General features: G+C 38.1%; 1 protein-coding gene across 1 annotated transcript in view; it reads left to right on the top strand.

The window, feature by feature from the left end:
• DCN (decorin) overlaps window positions 1-18,300 on the top strand; it is a 54,940-nt gene extending 36,640 nt beyond the window's left edge. The window contains exons 4-8 of the mRNA XM_021006426.2: window positions 3,755-3,968; window positions 6,020-6,133; window positions 9,287-9,380; window positions 13,549-13,687; window positions 17,434-18,300. Of these exons, the coding sequence (XP_020862085.1) occupies window positions 3,755-3,968; window positions 6,020-6,133; window positions 9,287-9,380; window positions 13,549-13,687; window positions 17,434-17,628 (756 nt within the window). The 3' untranslated portion in view covers window positions 17,629-18,300. The remainder of the gene's footprint in view (window positions 1-3,754; window positions 3,969-6,019; window positions 6,134-9,286; window positions 9,381-13,548; window positions 13,688-17,433) is intronic.
• The last annotated feature ends 1,138 nt before the right edge of the window (window positions 18,301-19,438 follow it).

Here is a 19,438-nt window from a genome sequence, read left to right as displayed (position 1 = left end):
GAGGAGGAGAAGAAGGAGAAGAAGAAGGAGGAGGAGGAGGAGGAGGAGAAGGAGAAGGAGAAGAACAAGAACGAGAAAAAGGAGGAGGAGGAGGAGGAGGAGGGGAAGGGGAAGGAGGAGGAGGAGGAAGAGGAGGAGAAAGAATAGAGAGAAAGAAGACAAAGAGAGAAAAAAGGAAGGAAGAGAGAAAGAAAGAAAGAAAGAAAGAAAGAAAGAAAGAAGTAAAGAAAGAAAGAAAGAAAAAGAAAGAAAGAAAGAAAGAAAGAAAGAAAGAAAGAAAGAAGAAAGAAAGAAGAAGGAAGGAAGGAAGGAAGGAAGGAAGAAAGAAAGAAAGAAAGAAAGAAAGAAAGAAAGAAAGAAAGAAAGAAAGAAAGAAAGAAAGGAAGAAGAAAGAGAAATAAAGCATTCCTAACAATTAGAACTCTCTACAATGAATGGCCCACCCTAAGAGATGGGGAGTATCTCTCCTTGGAAGTCTCTCAGCAGAGCTTGTGAGATGGCATCTCAGATGTATACGCACTCCTTTTTTGAATGTATTGGACTTGGCTATTCAGGCTCCTTCCATGTCTCATCTCCTGTGATTATGGAAGTCAATTACCTGAGTTTGCATCTCACTTCTGCCACTTATGGGTTGGGTGACCTTGCATGAATCACTTAACCTCATATTCCTCATCTGGAAAGGAGAAACAAATGAAAACCCTAGTGTTTGTCCTTCCTACCTAAGAGTATAAGTGTAAAGATATTCTTGTTTTGTAAACCTTTATTGTTATAAAAAGAGAGGAGTGCTATGTATAAACTTGCCTCCCTTTGTCTAAGATAACATTAAAAGAGCTAAGGAAGGCTGATCCTTTTCCATTCTGAAGACCCCTTATTGAAGCAGTAAAAAGAACCCTGGATTTAGTGCCAGAGGACCTTGAATTCTGTCGTTTGCTACCCTGTGACTTTGGTTAAGATATTTTAACCAATTTTGTGCCTCAGTATCCTGGTCTGTAAAATGAGGGAGTTGTACTGGACGGCCTCTGAGGTCCCCTTTGGCCCTAAAACTGTGATTCTGGCAACCAAGAAATGCTGAAAAACCTTATACATTTTCCTTAAGTTTCTTGGTATGGCAAGTTTTTAATGGCTGGAAAATGCTCTTACCCTAATACCAGGTTGTTATGTTTAAGTATAATTTGAATAATTTGTTTAAATTGCATACATCCAATTTTATAATATGAGGGTTATCCCACTTGTTTGCTATTCTCTTTAAAGTGGGAGTCCCTAATGACATGTTCTTTTCATTTCCAAGCGTGCTTTTAAATAGTTTTTTTTGTTTGTTTTTAGCAGCTATCGTCTCTGTGATCTGTCCTTCTTTCTTGATACTTCAAAGTATCTATCAGAAAGAAGGAGACTTCAGTTTTAAACCATTCATAAAGTGGGCAGCAGCTCTTTCATTTATGGGCACTTCCACCATATTGACTACACAAATGTGCTCCATAGTTTCAGCTGTAAAAACCACAATTTGAACAGATACTAAAGGAAAAAAAAAACTGAGTACTAGTTTCTATTTCTTCTAAGAGGAGGTTCATTTGTCATGTTTTATGTTGAGTTCTCCAATGCAATCCAATCCAACCCAATATGATGAATGTTATTCCTTTTATTAATTTATTTCAAATGTATTTAGTTCAAGGAACTGTGCTAGGTAAGGAAGATAAAAAGATAAAGTAAAATATAGTCATTGGTTCCAATGGACTTACAGAATACTAGGGATGAGGATTTGACACATAAGCAGTGAAATATATATATGAATTTTGGAATAGGAAAGACAGAGTTCTAACAATTATTATAATCAGGAAAGGCTTCCTCTAGGAGAATGCACATGAGCTGAGCCAGAAGCTCAATGTTCTAAGTGGTACAGTTGAGGAAGGATCATATTCTAGGTATGGAGAAAGGCATGGAGTTGGGTGATGGAGTGTTAAGTTTGGGGGATAGATAGTAGGCAATTTTTGCTGGAAAATTGAATATACAAAGGGATGTGATATTCATTAAGCCTCTAAAGGTAGGCTGGAATGAGGTTGCTGAGAGTTTCAAATGAGAAGGTGAAGGCTTTGTGTCTTACCCTAAAGAGGAGGAGCCATTGATGGTTTGGGCAAGAGAGCAGCATGTTCAGTCATCCTTTAGATAGAATATTTTTTTCAGCTAGGTAGAGATGAATCGGACAGAGTTTCTATACTCAAGGAGTTTACAATCTAATTTAGGGGAGGTGGCATACAGAAATAAGTTTTATAGGTTCAAAATTCAAGAGTTGGAAGGGACTCAAGGGCCTAATACCCTTATTTTATAGGTGAAGGAATTGGGGTCCAAAAAAAGGTTCAGTGACTTGTCTAAGGTCACAAGTGGTGAAAACAAGATTATGATGCAATTAGTGTGATAAAGATGTAGAAGACATTTAGAAAAAATGCTGTAAGAAAGTTGAGGTTTTGAATCCCACACTTGCCAGTACCTGTGTGGTTTGGGGGCAAGTCACCTAATCAATCAGGGGCTCTGTTTTCTCATGTGTAAAATGAGGTATGCATATACTTGTTTGTGTAGGGAGGGATTCAATGATCTTTAGGTTTCTTTGCAACTCTAAATAATACAATACTCTGATGATAACTTAATGGTCAAGGGAAAAACAAAACCTGACTATACAAAGTAATTTTAAAAATTAGTATGAGCAGCAATGGTGAGGTAGTAGGGTCGGGAGTCCTGAGTTCAAATCCCATCTCTGAAGCTTTCTACCTGTGATCTTGAACAATTTATTTAGCTTCCCTGGGCTTCTGTGTTTTCATCAGTAAAATGAAGATGAACATTGATTTGGCTTGTGATCTGCAAATGTAAAGGTAGTCAAGGAGACAGGGTCTGGATTAGGAGCTCTTGTGCTGACCATTTGCTAGTTGTGTGAACTTTGGTAATTCCATTTCCTTTTGAAGACCTGCATTTTCTGAGGCAGTGATGTATAGAAGATAGTACTCTGGATGTGGAGTAAGAAAAACATGGATTCTAAACCTGCTATAGAATATTATTAGCTATGTGACCTTTTTTCCTTCCTCCCTCTTTTCTGTCCTTCCTTCCTTCCTTCCTTCCCTCTCTCCCTCCTTCCTTCCTTCCTTCCTTCCTTCTTTCCTTCCCAGATTTGTGATTTTGTCAGGGAAGGGAACTCCAGGAAGGAATTTCCTCTACCAAATTCAGATTGACATCTGCTGGGCATATTATCACTTTAGAGAGTTGATCCAGAGGGCACTGAGAAGTAAAGTCACTTGCCCAGGGTCATGGAGCCAAGACGTATGAGAAGCAGGACTTTAAGCCAAGTGTTCCTGAGTCCTAGACCAGTTCTCTAGATTTATAATCACACTACCTCTTGCCTGGGCAGCTAGGGAGCACGGTGGTTAGAGTGCCCTAGCTCTGTAATCAGGGGGACCTGAGTTCAAATCTGGCCTTAGAAACTTACTAAGTGTGTGACCCTGGGCAAGTCACTTAACCCTGTTTGCCTCAGCTCCTCATCTTTAAAATGAGTTGGTGAAAGAAACTAATCTTTGCCAAAAAAATCCGAAATGTCTGACAGAGAATTGGATACAACTAAAACAACTCAGCAAGAACAGCCATGACCTCTTGCCTGGAATATGTTGGTAACAGGCCCTTAGTAAATGCATATTGAATACGCTGCATTACTGCTCAGTGGGGTGCAGATAATCTTGGAGATGCCACTGCATTTTAATTTTATTTTATTTTACAGGCTTTGATTCTGGTTAACAACAAGATCAGCAAAATCAGCCCTGGGGCCTTTACTCCTCTGGGAAAACTGGAGAGATTATACCTGTCCAAGAATCTGCTGAAGGAACTGCCCATCAACATGCCTAAGAGCCTTCAGGAGCTGCGGGCCCATGAGAATGAGATCACCAAACTGAAGCCTGCTGTCTTCAACGGGCTCAATCAGATGATCGTCATAGGTACAGGAGGAGCTGTTCCTGTGGCCCAAACACCCTGCCTCAGCATCCTCATCTGTGAAATGGCTGGGGGGCGGGAGAGGGTGGCTTACAGATTCCTGGGACCCCTGAATCCCACAGTGCTGTTCTTCTCTCAGCTCTATAAGCTGAACATGAGAAAATATATTGGGGTCTTTGTTTAGGGACTAGAGGGTCAGAATTGGAATCAGAGCACTTGTGTTTTAGATCCTGGTTCTGACATTTTCTGGCTGTATGGCTGTTATCAGATAGCTTCAACAAGGAGATTCTTGGTTTCTTTACATGGAAAGTGGAGGTAATGTTTACACTGTTTGCCTCAAAGGACATAAGAGAAGTGTTTTGTAAGCTCCAAGGTATTATAGGCATATAGGAAGAAGGGGGAGAGCGAGAACCAGAGATGGAGACAGAAAGGAGAGAGAGGAGAAATAGAGATAGACAAGAGACAGAGAGATACGGAGAGTGACAGAGGAAGATAGAAAGAGAGAGAGAGCTAGGTAGGGAGAGAGAGAGAGAGAGAGAGAGAGAGAGAGAGAGAGAGAGAGAGAGAGAAAAGGGAGAAACAGAGAAAAAAGCAAGAGAGAGAAAGAGGCAGAGAGAGAGAGAGAGAATCAGAGATAAGAAAGAAACAAAGAGAGAGAGAGAGAGAAAAGGAATATAGAAACAACAGAGACAGAGATAGAGAGAAAAGGAGAGGGGACAGAGAGAGAAAAGAGAAACAGAGGCAGAAAAAGCAGGAGAGAGAGAAAGAGGGAGAGAAGGACAGACACAGAAAGAAGGGAGGGGGGAGAGAGAGAGAGAGAGAGAGAGAGAGAGAGAGAGAGAGGAGAGATAGAAACAAAGAGAGAGAAAAAGAACAAGAGAGAGAAAGAGGGAGAGACAGAAACAGAGATGAGAGAAAGAGAGAGAGAAAGAGGAAGGGGGAGGGAGGAGAGAGGGAGGGAAAGGAGAAGGAGAAAGAGAGAGAGAGAGAGAGAGAGAGAGAGAGAGAGGGGGGGAGGGAGGAGAGAGGGAGGGGAAGGGGAAGGAGAAAGAGAGAGAGAGAAACAGACAGAAGAAGAGCAAGAGAGAGAGAAAGGGAGAGAGAGACTAGGTATCTTAAATCATGGTTCTAGGGTTAGAAGGACCATCTAGTCTCAATGACTAATCTTCCATCCGAGGAAAACAAGTCCAGAGATGTGAAATGATTCGCCTGTGGTAACAGAAGTCATTAGCAACAGAGGCGGTTTGAACCCAAACCCTGTGATTCTGTTGCCACCATCCTTTCCCCTACCCTTGTTCTGAACATAGGCTAGAAACATGAAAATGAGTCGTGGCCCATTGGTCTGTGGCCTCTGACAAATTAATCCATCCTCAGGGGAAGAAAATGGGCAGCAATTGCTGTTTCTTTTCTGTTTTCATGGGAATCTGAATTGGAAAAGCTCTGAGGCCAAGGCTGTATTTTAGCAACATTGAAGAAAGGAATTCAATCATTCGCAGAGGTGGTATTATTTATTTAACATGGGGCTGGTTTGGGGCTCTAGAAAACTCTTGTGTTAGGCATTTGCTTAAAGCTAGCCTCCTCTGCTTTTCGAGCAAAGCCCTTTTCCCCAGCCATGGTTAATCTTCAGGTCAGTTTCTACCCAGCCTTATTTTTTGTGGCCTTTGACACACACCTCCCAAGACGTTGATGAGATTGTACACTCGAATACCATGGAAAACTGCCAAATTATACAAGTGTTAATTCAATTTGGCCTTGTCATAAGGTGTACTTGGAGAACACTTGCCTCCTGTGGGCAAAGCTTTAGAGTATTTCCTGGGAGGTCAATGAACACGGATTGCCAAATGCAGAGAATTCCACTTCTTTTACTTGACTCCTCCAGGGAGGAGGAGAAAAAAAAAAGACAAAAAACTGGAGCTTTCTTAGGCTCTCATTTCTTTTGGTCAACAAGGTATTGGTGATAGGAATTTTGAGTCCGTTCTCTTTGGGAATTTGAAACACAGGAAGTTTGCCATTTAATATGCACAAAACACCAAAATCTTCCTTATTATTTTCACAGAGCTGGGCACCAACCCCCTCAAGAGCACAGGAATAGATCCTGGGACCTTTAGTGGACTGAAGAAACTCTCCTATATCAGAATTTCAGACACTAATATAACTTCTGTCCCTCGAGGTAAGACATTCACAGTGGATAATTGACTGGAGTGTTTTAAGAGTTGTATAATTACGAGATCTCTTTGATAATACAAGGATGTGCAATTTCACCAGAGTGGGTCCTAATTCAATGATACAGATTACAACTCCTCACTAAATTAGGAGGTGGTATTCAAGAGTTCTTATAGGTCCAAGATGCATCATCCTGTTGCAAACCGGGTGACAAGCAGATCGGAATTTTGTAAATTGGTTTCTTTTTCTTTTCTTTTCCTTTCTTTTCTTTTCTTTTCTTTTCTTTTCTTTTCTTTTCTTTCTTTTTTGTTCTTTTTTTTTTCTTTTTTTTTGTTGAGGCACTGGGGTTAAGTGACTTGCCTAGAGTCACACAGTTAGTGTTATATATCAGAGGCTGAATTTGCACTCAGGTCCTCCTGACTCCAGGGCTGGTGCTCTATTCACTGCACCACCTACCTTCCCCCCATAAGTTGGTATAAACAGACATAAAGTCCTTCACTGGACTCAAGTCTTCCCAGCTTGGTACTTATGTAAGCTAGCATAATGCTAGCGTAATGTTTGACAACTCAGGGTCACTTCTAACCATCAAACAGTCAATCAATAAGCCTTTATTCTGTGCTTGTTACATGCTAGGTATTAGAAATAAAGACCAAAAAATTAAAGTGCCTACTCATGGAGCACCAAAAGGAAGACTCTTTCCCTCCTTTTCAATTATTTTTGGCCTTTCATAGCCCCTATGGATAGAAAACTGGCTTCAGAGTCATGAAGAAAGACCTGGGTTTAAGTCATCCCAACTGAAGATACTATTCATGAGACCTGAAGCAGGTCGCTTGACATATCAGTGCTCTAATAAATTCTTGGACTTTGATTTAGAATTAAATTCTGACCCGTATTGGAAGAAGGAATTTCCTCATTGACAGATCCAATACCTATCTCTTTTCCCCGTTTATCAACTTTGGAATTTCTTCAAAAAGACAGACACTATGAGGGGGGCAAGGTCATTTTCTGTAGTGATTACTGTCAACCCTATTTGCATTATAGACTTTCTTTTCCAATGATATCTATCGGAGGAAAGGATGCACACACTGGCATCTCCTTTGTATGTGTATCCCTATGAATGAACTGAAAGAACTATCTCAGTAGTGGTAAGGTTCAAAAGTCATCCAAGTACTTGGCGAACTCAGGCAAAAAGGTATCATTAGATGTAAATTAAGAATTTCCAGAAGCAACTAGAGACCTCTTAAATTATCTTGGGTACCAGGCGGTCACACTGACTACAGAGAGATTGACAGGAGTTCATGCAATTTAATAAAGTTTCCAGACCAAAGCAATCTTGCAATTTTCCAATTTTGAACTTTTATGGACATTGGCTAAGCAAGGGCTTGAGCCAATCAGGGTGTTACTTCTGCAGTGTAACTTACCAGCTATTTCCTTTCTAGCTGACGTTATTAGAGTAACTGGAACAATATGAGGTTGGAAGAACAGTGCTTTCAGATGGGCAAAGGGAATAAAAAAATAACCCTCAAAATTCTACTGCTTTCATGAACAAATCCTTGGATAGCATAGTCATAGGGGAAAAACGGTAACAACAAATTTCAGTAGGCACCTTATATTTAAAACTAACATTCCCATAAGAGGTACATATGGCAGATCACTTAAATAAATACCCCTAAATTTCTCTTTAAAAAGAAATGTCCTTGGAAGAGGCTAGGTGGCACAGTGGATGGAGCTCTGGCCTTGGAATCAGGAGGACCTGGGTTCAAATTCAGCCTCAGAGACTTGACACTTACTAGCTGTGTGATGCTGGGCAAGTCACTTAACCCCAACTGGCTCACCAAAGAGCAAAAAACAAAAACAAAGACAAAAATGTTCTCATTAATGTAAACATTTCTTTGATGTAGTACATTCAGTACAAATAATGTTCCCTCATGCACTCTTTGTTTCAGTCAAGCTGGTCTAATCATTATGCTTTAATAGTTCATCTAATGCCTCCAATGCCTTGTGCACACACAGGCTGTCCCTCATACCTGAAATATTCTCTATTTACTCTTCAATTTCCTGACACCCTTAAAGTTCAACTCAGATACAGCCTCCTACACATGGCTTTTCCTGATATTACTCCATTTTAAAAAAAAAGTGTATGTATATATACATATATTGTATATACACACACACACAAAATCAATATATGTATATATTATATGTATTATATGTATTTATTATATGTATATATATGTGCATATTGTATACATATGCATGTGTATACACACATAGAGTCTCTACTGAGCTATGTACATCCTTAGACTATAACAGAATGTAAGCTCCTTGAAGGTAAGGAATATCTCAATCAACAAGCAATTACTAAGTGTCTATTACGTGTCAGTCTCTGGGTTACAGACTAGAGATACAAATACAAAGGATGACATAATCCCAACTTTCAAGAATCTTACATTCTAATATTTTCACCTTTTGTTCCCAGTACCTGGCACCTAGTAGCTTTTAACATATGCTAGGTAAATTGTTGCATCGGATTGAACTGCTTTCCATGTGTCCATCTCTCAAAGTCATTCCACTTTTTTTGTTAGACAGCCAATCAAAGCCCACATCTATGAAATACATCCTGTTAGTAATTAGTTACTTTCTTCAATGAATCTTCTCCATTTTGTATAACTGGTGAACCCATCAGCAGAACAATCATTTGCCTCAAAAATCATTCTTAAACCATGGGCTCACTATGGTTGAACATTTTTGGTGGTTTTCTTGTTCTTCCAAAGAGTAACCTCAATGAACCATGCGACCATGGCCCAGGCTATTAGTCGATTCGGGGCTTGCATCTCTGTTGTGCATGTGTAGCTCCGTAATAATTTCCAGGACAAGAGTCAAGGACACCATAAACATAGGTTCTTGATTTTGCTAACAGTCAATTCTAGGGGAAAGTACCGAGAAGAAAAGCTGTGCTCCGAATCAGTAAGGCATCAATTAGAGATGGGGAGAACACAGAGGGGAAGATTAAAGACCATGTCTATTACAATATTTTCCATGTAAATTCTAGGCAACTGCACATTTCAGAAAATTGGCAGCAGACCTCCTTATTATGTCTGTCCATTTATAATTAGAATGTTTATCTGCTATTTTAGCATCCTCTGTTTTCATGTTGCAGGTCTCCCAGCTTCTCTCACTGAACTCCATCTTGATGGCAACAAAATCACGAAAGTTGAGGCAGCCAGTCTAAAAGGACTCAACAGCTTGACTAAGTAATCACATTATTGTTCGGCTTCTTATAAGTGCGATGTGTGTATGTTTGAGTGTGTGTCTATGCACACTTATATGTATATGCACACACGTATACACATCTATACACATGTATATGTATATGCACATATATGTGCACACGCATATATGCATGTATACATATATGTGTACATATATGTCATTTGTGAATTAAAGAACATTTTGGAATATTTTAAATATTATAGGAGAGAACACAGGCTCAGAATTAAAGGATCACTATTAAAATCCAAACTGTCACATGGTATGACCTTAGAACAATCATTTAATTTTCCTGGGCTTCAGTTTCTTCGTCTGTAAAATAAAAGGGTTGAATTAGATGACCTTCAATGTCTTTTCCAGGTCTAGAACTATGATCTTAAGTCTCTAATCTTTTTGGTTTGTTTGTTTTTTTTAATCTCAAGAAGGGAGAAAAAATATTGGGAGAACACCATGAAGTGTGTATTAATTTCTAAGAAAGGTCAAGGACAAATTCGGGGACCTTAAGGCTGCCAAGCTGTTTCTTGGTTAATGCCGATATACTTGATTTGGGTAAATTTGTGTTGGTGCATCCAAATAATGGAAAGGCACTAAATCAGGATTCAGGGGACCTAGAATTGAGTCTTGGCTCTACCACTATCTGTGTGACTTTGAATAAGTCACCCGGCCTCCATGAACTTCATTTTCCCAATCGCAAAAATGCACTATGTCATCCCTCTTGTTTCTTTCAACTCTAACAAGCTACAAATCTATAAACCTATAATGTTCCAACTCCAAAAATAGAACACTTCAAGTTTTTGTTCAGTGTGTTGCATGGGGAATCCTTTTTATTTATTTCTTTTTTCCGTGCATGGGTTTGATTTGATGGGCACAGAGGTCACTTCTAACTCTGATTTTTTTCTGGTGGTTTGGTCACATCTGCCTCTTTGTGATCCCATTCGGGGCTTTCTTGGCAAAGATACTGAAGTAGTTTGCCATTTCCTTCTACATCTCACTTTATAGATGAGGAAACTGAGGCAAACAGGATTAAGTGACTGGCCTAGGGTCACCCAGCTGGTGAGTGTCTGAGCCAGATTTGAACTCACAAAGATGAGTCTTCCAGACTCGAGGCCAGACCCTCTATCCGCTGCACCACCTAGCTGCCCTCTTCCAACTCTGACACATAGTGAATGTATGTAGAGCATAGAAAAGGATAACAAGGTAATGCATGCCACATATTCTTTATTGCATTCTGGACCCAAATTGAAGGTTTTAATAATACATTTTAAAAATCAGAATGAGAGATCACAGGGAAAGAGAATGAGAAAAACGGTAGTAGTTTTACTATTAGTAAATTAGTAAACAAAAAAATAGTAGTATAAAGGGTTTTTTTGGGAAGCTCCTAGTATTTAAAATGTCTACAGATATTTCATGAGGGATCAATACTCCTATCATTGGAATCTGGTCAAAAAACTACATATAGGAAAATGATCAAGAAATCCTGTTTGAATTTCACTCCAGCAGTTCCTCACCCTCTGGTCTTTCAAGGATTCTAACTAAAAGTTCCCAATGAGGAGAAAATGTGTATTGCACCAAATTGGCTATATCTTCCTTTTCAGCATATAAATCCCAAGATAGCTAACCAGCATGTGTCAAGCCTCCAGCAACACGCTTCAGATGAGCTGGATAAGCCCTGAAGCTTCTGCTACCTGAGTATGAGCTGGATAAGCCCTGAAGCTTCTGCTACCTGAGTATTAAGGATAAACAGTGAGAGTGACTCAGTATTTGGTGTAGGTTGAATCTCCATACTAGCATGTTGTAATGATAGCCTTTCCCACTAGGGGCATCAGTTCTCAGAACTCATTCATCTTGTACTGTTCTGAGTATACACAAAAGTTATTTTTCAGAACCATTCTGTTTCTCTGAGTTTTCCTTGTTGACTAGGTCCCTCTAGCTGTGAGAGAAAAGCAGGCAGATGAGTTGAATCTGTTTAGTCTTCACAGAATCATCCTTGAGAGAACAACCATCATATGTCTATAACAATAGATAAATGATAACAGATAGCACAGCTTCCAATAGAGTAAAATGATATACGACATAACTGTAGCTAATTTAAAAACGGCTCCATTTAACATTGATTTTGGTTAAATATTAATAACAAAAGAAAAAAGAGAAAATAGTTTGTCCCTCAAAGTATTTCAATATAGAGAATTTTTTTTAAAGATTTCTTTAATATTTCTTAAATTAATCTAGAAGTAGATGATTAAAGTTAGTGGGATATTAGAGCCCAAAGAAAGTGCCTTGATCTTAATTGCTCCCCAATTAGATTTGTGAATTCCATTTGCTGAACTGTGATAATACTGCTCTAAACTGTGTAGGCCAGAGCAAGCCAATTCAGCCATTTGAGATACTTAATTGGTAAAATAAGGGGTTTGAATTAGGGGTATAAGCTCTAGAGTGGGAATTTTTAAGCTGTGATCCATGAACACACACACACACACATACACACATACACATACACATATATATACATACATATGTTTATATATAACACATGTACCAATGTATATATACATATATGTATTATATATATATATATAAACTATTTCATTATAATTGCCTTCCTTTGCAATCCTAAATTTTTGATTCTGTGCATTTAAGAACATTTTTTTTTCTTTCTGAGAAAGGCTGCATAGGCTTCACCTCACTGCCAAAAGTGTCTATCACACAAAGTTAATTAACATTTATTAAGTATTTACTATGTGCCAGGCAGTGTGCTAAGCTCTGAGGATACAAATAGAGACAAAAGACAGTCCCTACCTTCAAAGAGCTCATAGTCTAATGGAATTTAAGAAGATTAATTAAGAAACCATCAGTTAGAGGTAGGAAGTACATGAGAGGCCATTTAAGCCATATTTTATAAATAAGGAAACTGAGGCAGAGAGAATTTATAGATCTAGAATTAGAAGAGACCTCATATGCCATCTAGTCTAACTCTCATTTTACACAAGAGTTTGAAAAAGAGTCTTAGAGAGGCCATAGATTAAGAAATTGACAGGACCTCAGAGGCCATTATTACGACCCCCAAGTTTTACAAAAAAGGAAGTTGAGGCAGAGGGATCTCACAGTCCTAGAATTAGAAGGGACTTCTGAGATCATTATCCAGTCAAAACACTTATTTTTAATAAAAAAAGGCAACTGAGGTCCAGGAGGGTAAATTACATTGAAACTAAGCATGAGAGATGGAAGAAGTAAGCACTCAGGATGATATAAACAATCTGTTGAAGAAGTAAAAGCTATGTAGTTTTCCTTTTAGAGAAAAACAGCGACATACATCATAGGGTTCAAAGCTGAAATGGATTCATAATTTACTGATGAGGAAACTGAGGACCAAAACAAGGAAGTCATTTGTCTAAGGCCATGCAATCAAAAGGACAGAGCTAGGATTTGATCTCTGGTCTTCTGGGCTCAAAAATCCACAGATTTTTACCACCATACCACAGTTAACTCTACTCTACTCCCCCCCCCATACTCTTAACCTGTGGTCCACAAACACCAAAAGAGTCTGCAAAAATATTTCAGAACATCTTTGAACTTGGATGTGGAAAAATACATCTTTATTCTAATTTATACACTTTATTCTAATTTATAGACTTTATTCTAATTCTTACAGAATTTATTCCAATTTGATAGACTTTGTTTGTAATCCTACGTATTTTGTTTTGTGTATTTAAAGACATTATTCTGAAAATGGATCCATAGGTTTCACCAGGCTGCCATGACCCACAAACAGGTTAACAGCCTCTTCCTAAATTGGAAGCTAAATCAAAAGAGGCAAGGCATTTTGCTCTAGACAATTAATGTGAGCGTTAAGGAACCAAATTAAAAGGCTGTCAAGTTCTGAAAATGGACAAAGCTCCATGAAAGTCATCCCTTCCGCCATAGAGTGCTAACCCTTGCTACATTAGAACATGGGCTCTCGTTTTTCTTCCCTTGGGAGCAATGTTAAAGGAAATACATCATGCCAATTTCCAGAGGTAAAAGCATCAAATGAAGGAATGAGATGCCTCTTGACTTATACCTTGAAATACATCTATTCCTCTCATCCGCACAAATTTGACTGAGCAAGCCAGGCACTGGAGTCCATTACTCATTCCATGTCATTTCCTCTTGCAGATTGGGTCTTAGTTTCAACAGCATTTCTGCGATGGACAATGGATCTCTGGCTAACACACCCCGCCTGAGAGAGCTTCACTTGGACAACAACAAGCTTCTCAAAGTGCCTGGAGGTCTGGCGGAGCATAAATATATTCAGGTAACATAGTTACACCTGGACCCTGGTGTGCAGTGCAGATACGGATAAACTTCCTTATGAGAGGATTATAGAGGACAAAGAGTAAATGTGCAATTCTGGTGGTTAAAGGAATTTTACTCAATAGGGTTTTTTTCGGCGATGGTGTTTTGAAAGGGAATGACAAAGATTTGAGAGGCTGATTGTCATTGTATACAATGGGTTGGCCTTGAAATCAAAGCATATCTTCATTCAAGTCTTGACTCTGAGACATCCTTGTTCTGTGACAATGGAGAAGTTACATTACCTTTTCATGCTCTGGGTAATCCTTTAAGATCACAAATTACCCAGAAGTTGCCAGTGAGCATCAGTGAAGGGAGTTTCTACACTTAGATTTCTCCATACCAATGAAATCACTGGTTTTGTAGGTCTGAACCAATGTATACACATACACACAGTACAAAACATACTATAATTAACAAAAAGTGTATTAAAAGTCTTCTTAGACACAAATCTTCAACTTGAAATTTGCTATCATAATCCTGCCTGGAGACTTAAAACTAGGGGTTTGGGGGTGGGGCTGGCAAAGGTTTTAGCAACTGGAAAAAAAGTTGCATGACACAATTTAAATTTAATCTGTATTATTAACATTTCTTCCATTACCTTCTTGTGTCTAGACAATCAACAAAACAATAAATCAAGCCCTGATTTGTAGCATTTGCCAATTTTAGGAGGAGAAGTGCTCATGATGATTTTTTAAATAAGCATTTTTAACTTTTTTAAAATAAGAATTTATTGTTTGTGAGGTACTATGCTAAGTGCTTTATGAATGTTTCATTCTATCCTCACAAAAGCCCTGGGAAGTAGGCACTATTAATAAATGGTTCCCATGAGCCAGTTTCAGTGGGCTCTAACGCACCCCTGAGTGCTCATGAACTATAAGTTAGTTTTAAGTGACAAGTCAAGTCGCTTTTGATATGAATGGACCCTGGAAGAAGATAGCAATGACACTTTTAACTTTCCCAGTATTTGACAGCTATGAAGCAAATTGTTGAATTAGAAGAAGACTCATGCACAGAGTAAAATAAGCAGCCTCTTTATTGTAAATTATCTGTACCTGCTAAAAATGATGAGAAGATACAACTTAGTGGTTCAGTGATGTTGGAACAGAGTAACAGAACAAAGTTTTTGTAGACAGTAGGTCCCAACAAAACATATACTGGATTTGGAGTTAAGGAACTTAGGATTTAACCCTGGTTTTATCACTTAGTACTCACATAACCTTAGGTCTCCTTCTTTGGGCCTCAGTTTCCACAATTGTACAATGAAGGGTTTGGACTAGATGACCTTGCAGGTCCCTTTCAATTCTTAGTCTACAATCCTAGTGTTCCTAAGGACTGATCAGAAAGCCAGCTTTGTTTCCATTCATTCTCAACATTATGTTTCTGACATTGAATGGGCACCATGTTTCTCAGAAATCACAACAGAATAATTAAAAGTAAAATGTCAAGGTTGGATTGGATTCTCTCTGGGGTCTCTTCCAACTCTTCATCTACGATTCTATGGTCCTATGATCCTAGAAAAGATAATGTGTACAGAGAATTCATAAGTTGTCCACTTAGAAACTCTCTCCATTATGCAATTATTTTAAAGTATAATTTTGGCTTTTAGCTTTTATAATGGCATAAATTCATTTTGGTAGTCAGTTAACCATTGGAGCTTTCTTATTATATTATCTTTAGAGTCTATGCTCTTAGACTACCTGCAATTGAAACCTTATTAAAAAGCTATCCTTTGTAACTTCAGTGGGGTCTAAGAAAGAGCCATATCACGTAGATCAAAGCATCATAGGCATAGAGCTAGAAGAGACTGAATCACAAAAATAAGAAATGACTTTCCCAGGGTCATGCAGCTAATAAGTATTTGAGGCAGGATTTGAACTCAGATCTTTCTGATCACTGTTCCATATTTTCTTGAGAGAGAGAGAGAGAGAGAGAGAGAGAAGAGAGAGAGAGAGAGAGAGAGAGGTATGTGGCCAGAGGTACTTGTCTCCATATTAAAGTTGGAACGAAGCCACCTGGCTTGGCCAGCATCTTTTTTTTTTTAAGCTTCACTTCAAGTTTCCCATCAAGATGATAAAATGAACTAATGAGTGTAAAGTTCTTTGTTTAACCATAAAACTGGATGAAATGTCAGCTACAGTTACCGATATTATTGTCATTGCTCAATCTTACATGACTTTATTTGTTTTTCAAGGGGTAAGGGGAGGGGAAGTATAAAAGTAAGAATTTTCAGAGGAAAAAGAAGGAAGTTTGAAACTAAAATAAATACCACTCTACAAAATGTGCCCTAACATTGGAGCAAAGTGTTCCAAAAGAATAAACAGATTACATGGTCATATATTTCACATTAAGACAAACTATCTCAGAGCAGCAGCTGCATCTTCAATGTCTCAAAGTTGGATTCAGAGTCTCAATTTCCTCATAGGGCTGTGAGGAGGACAAAATGAGATAATATCTATATAATACTTAGAAAATCTTAAGGCACTGAGTAGATGTGAACTGTTATTATGTTTATTCATTAGTAACATGCTGACAGCAGTAACTTTATTGTTATAATAATAAAAGGCAACCATTTAATATGCCTTAAGATTTGCAAAGTGTTATATATATATGCATATTATTATCTATTTATTATCTATTATTTTATTTATATTGTATCTTTATTATCATATATTAGCTTTACATATATTGCATATGTTATATTTTGCTTCTCATAACAACCCTATAGGTAAGTGTCATTATTGTCTCCATTTTACAGATAAGGAAACAGAGGCTGAGAGAGGTTATGGGACTTGACAGGGTTACGTAGGTAGTATTTGAGACAGGATTTGAACACAGGTCTTCCTGACTGCAAGTAGAACATTCTATTCACTGTAACACTTGGTAATTCCATCAATTTCTTGGGATATTTACCCAAAACTTTGTGGCTCAGAGTATTATTTTTTCAGGGTTTGAAAGTCTGTATGATTCTTCATATTATGCACATTCTCTTTTTCGTCTTTCTTATAGTTACCTCACTACCCATCTTTCCATCAAATGGCTGACTGTGACTTCTACCTATAAAAAGAGCACAGTGTTCAATAGTGACTTACGTAAATGTCAAGCACTCATTTATATACATTAGTTCACACCTCACATTAATGTAATCTGTAGTCTGTCTCCAGTCTTTAAAGGTTTAAAAAATCAGACTTTATAATTTTGTTTCCAAGTAGTTAGCCTATATGTAGTATAATTGGAAAAGCAGTCACTCCTCTGTTCAAGAAGCTGGTATTGCTTCCTGTTGCCTACAGGATAAAATATAAATTTCCCTGTTGGGCAATTAAAGTTGCTCCAGACTTGGTTCATATTTATCTTTTAGGGCTGGTTAATTAGCGACTTTACGAAGGAATGAAACAAGCATTTATTAAGAGCCTGTTATGTGTAAAGCACTTGGTTAACATACTGGCGGTACAAATAGAAACAATCTCTACTTCAAACTCTCTAAAACAATCCTTCTCAACTCCACTTTTGTGAAATAACAAACAACTTATTCAAAGGACATGAATGAAAAATGAGGTAAAAAGGATATATTGGGTAAAATCAATTTCTTTTTAAAGTAAATGATTTACTGTTTTAATATTTAAAAAAGGAAAATGGTTTTAAAGCAATTTTGTTACTTTCAATGAATTTTGAGATGGTTTACCCATTTCCCATAATTCTATGTTATAGGTGGTCTACCTCCACAACAACAACATTTCCAACGTGGGATCAAATGACTTCTGCCCCCCAGGCTACAACACCAAAAAAGCTTCTTACTCAGGCGTAAGCCTCTTCAGCAACCCAGTACGGTACTGGGAAATCCAGCCCTCGACTTTCCGATGCGTCTACGAACGCTCCGCCATCCAGCTGGGGAACTACAAATAGATCTAGAGAGAGAGAGTGGAAGTGAAAGAGGGGGTTTGGTTGTGGAACAGCTAAAAATAATGTGGCAAAGGCCTGTTAGTGTAAAGCTAGATACTGGAAATCTAACTGTCAAGCAGACTTTCCCTTTACAATTAGTTCACTATGCATTTAGACCAAATATGCAGTTGAAATAATTGCCTACCATGATTTAAAAAAATAATAATAATATTTTGCCTGCAATTTTCAGCCTACTTTCTGAAACATCTTTCAAGTTTCTCCCAGTTTTCACAAATTGTTGTATATGAGATTTAAAGTAGACATCTGTCTAACATTTGATCATTAAACTTTTAGCTTTCGAAATCTTGACAATGGTTCAAGTTTAAAAGGAAACTTTTTTTTTCTTTTTTGCTAATTCCTGAAGCAATCATTGTCTTTGGCTTTAATTCAAACCCTGGAGGTTTACTATTCATATCCACTATCATCTTGTAAGCATCATGTTGAATGTATCTATTTACACAGGCTATGTAAAAAGCGCTATCATCATTGTTTTGGCAAAAAAAAATACTTATAATGTATTCATATTTACATTTTTTAAAAAGTGTTGGTTTACAAACCTTCCCTGAACAGAATCGTTTAAAGAAAGCACAACTCACTTTGGCTACCAAAATAATAAATCATTTCAAGTTCCAGGCATTCTCATCGGTGTCCTCTACTTTACACTCTGAATGGATGGGTGTTGTTGATGAATGGGTGACTTGCATAACTGATGGATGAGCTTAGGTTTTTTAATGGTACAAAGAATAATAGAATTGGCAGGTTCCTTGTAGAGAGAGTTGGTTCAATGGAAAGAACAGTCACTTCGCTAGTCAAGTAGCCACTCTATGAGTGTCAACAACTCTGTGCTCTAGGTTGACTGCCATATTACCTATCTCTTTGATATTGCATAGGTTGTCTACCATATCAGCCTCTTGGACTTCCAAGCTTCCAAACTGGCTTCATATATATTTTGTATCTACTTATCTATCTACACGCTGAAGAGGGAAATGGCAAACAACTCTAGCATATTTGCCAAGACAGTCCCAAATGGGATCATGAAGAGTTGGACATGACTGCAAAATGACTGAACAATAAATCCATGTACATGTTGCATCATCTCCCATCTACCACCTGCCACCCACCGTAGAATGCAGGCTCCTTGAAAGCAAGGACTACTTCATTTTTGTCTTTGTACCCCACCCCAGCACCTAGTGCAGTATTTGGGGCATATTATGTATTTAAATTCATTGGTGATGAATTTTATATCTCCATCAATGTCTCCATCATTTGGTTCCAAGCTTATTGTCCTCACTTATATAGGCTACACATGTTCTAGCTGATCTAGTTTACTTCTTGTTCCCAGTACACAATATTCCATATCCCATCTCTACACCTATACATCATGCCTGGAATTAACTCTTTCCACCTTTTAGGTTCCTTACCTCCCTTCATAGTTCTGCTTGTGCCACTTCCTACAGGAAGCCTATCTGAATCCTTGTGGTTTCTAATGCACTCTTCCAACCATAAATTCCATTTTACTCTCGAGATTTCATTTTGCCTTTTTGTTACGCTAGTGTCTCATACAATGTCTAGTCCTCATTTGGTACTTGAGAAATACTTGTTGACTTGAATTGAATTTTGATTAGTAGCATGTGGTTCCCAAATGCTGCTTTGCCATTTATTGGTCATTCCATGACCTTGGGTAAGTCACTTTATTTTTCTGTGGCTCAGTTTCTGAGCCTATGAAATGAAAGAGTTGAAGAAACTGGCCTCTAAAAACATTTTCTAGTTCCAA

Source organism: Phascolarctos cinereus, unplaced genomic scaffold, assembly GCF_003287225.1.
Source record: "Phascolarctos cinereus isolate Bilbo 61053 unplaced genomic scaffold, phaCin_HiC Scaffold_1;HRSCAF=81, whole genome shotgun sequence".
NCBI lineage: Eukaryota > Metazoa > Chordata > Mammalia > Diprotodontia > Phascolarctidae > Phascolarctos > Phascolarctos cinereus.
This window is presented reverse-complemented; position numbering and strand designations above follow the sequence as displayed.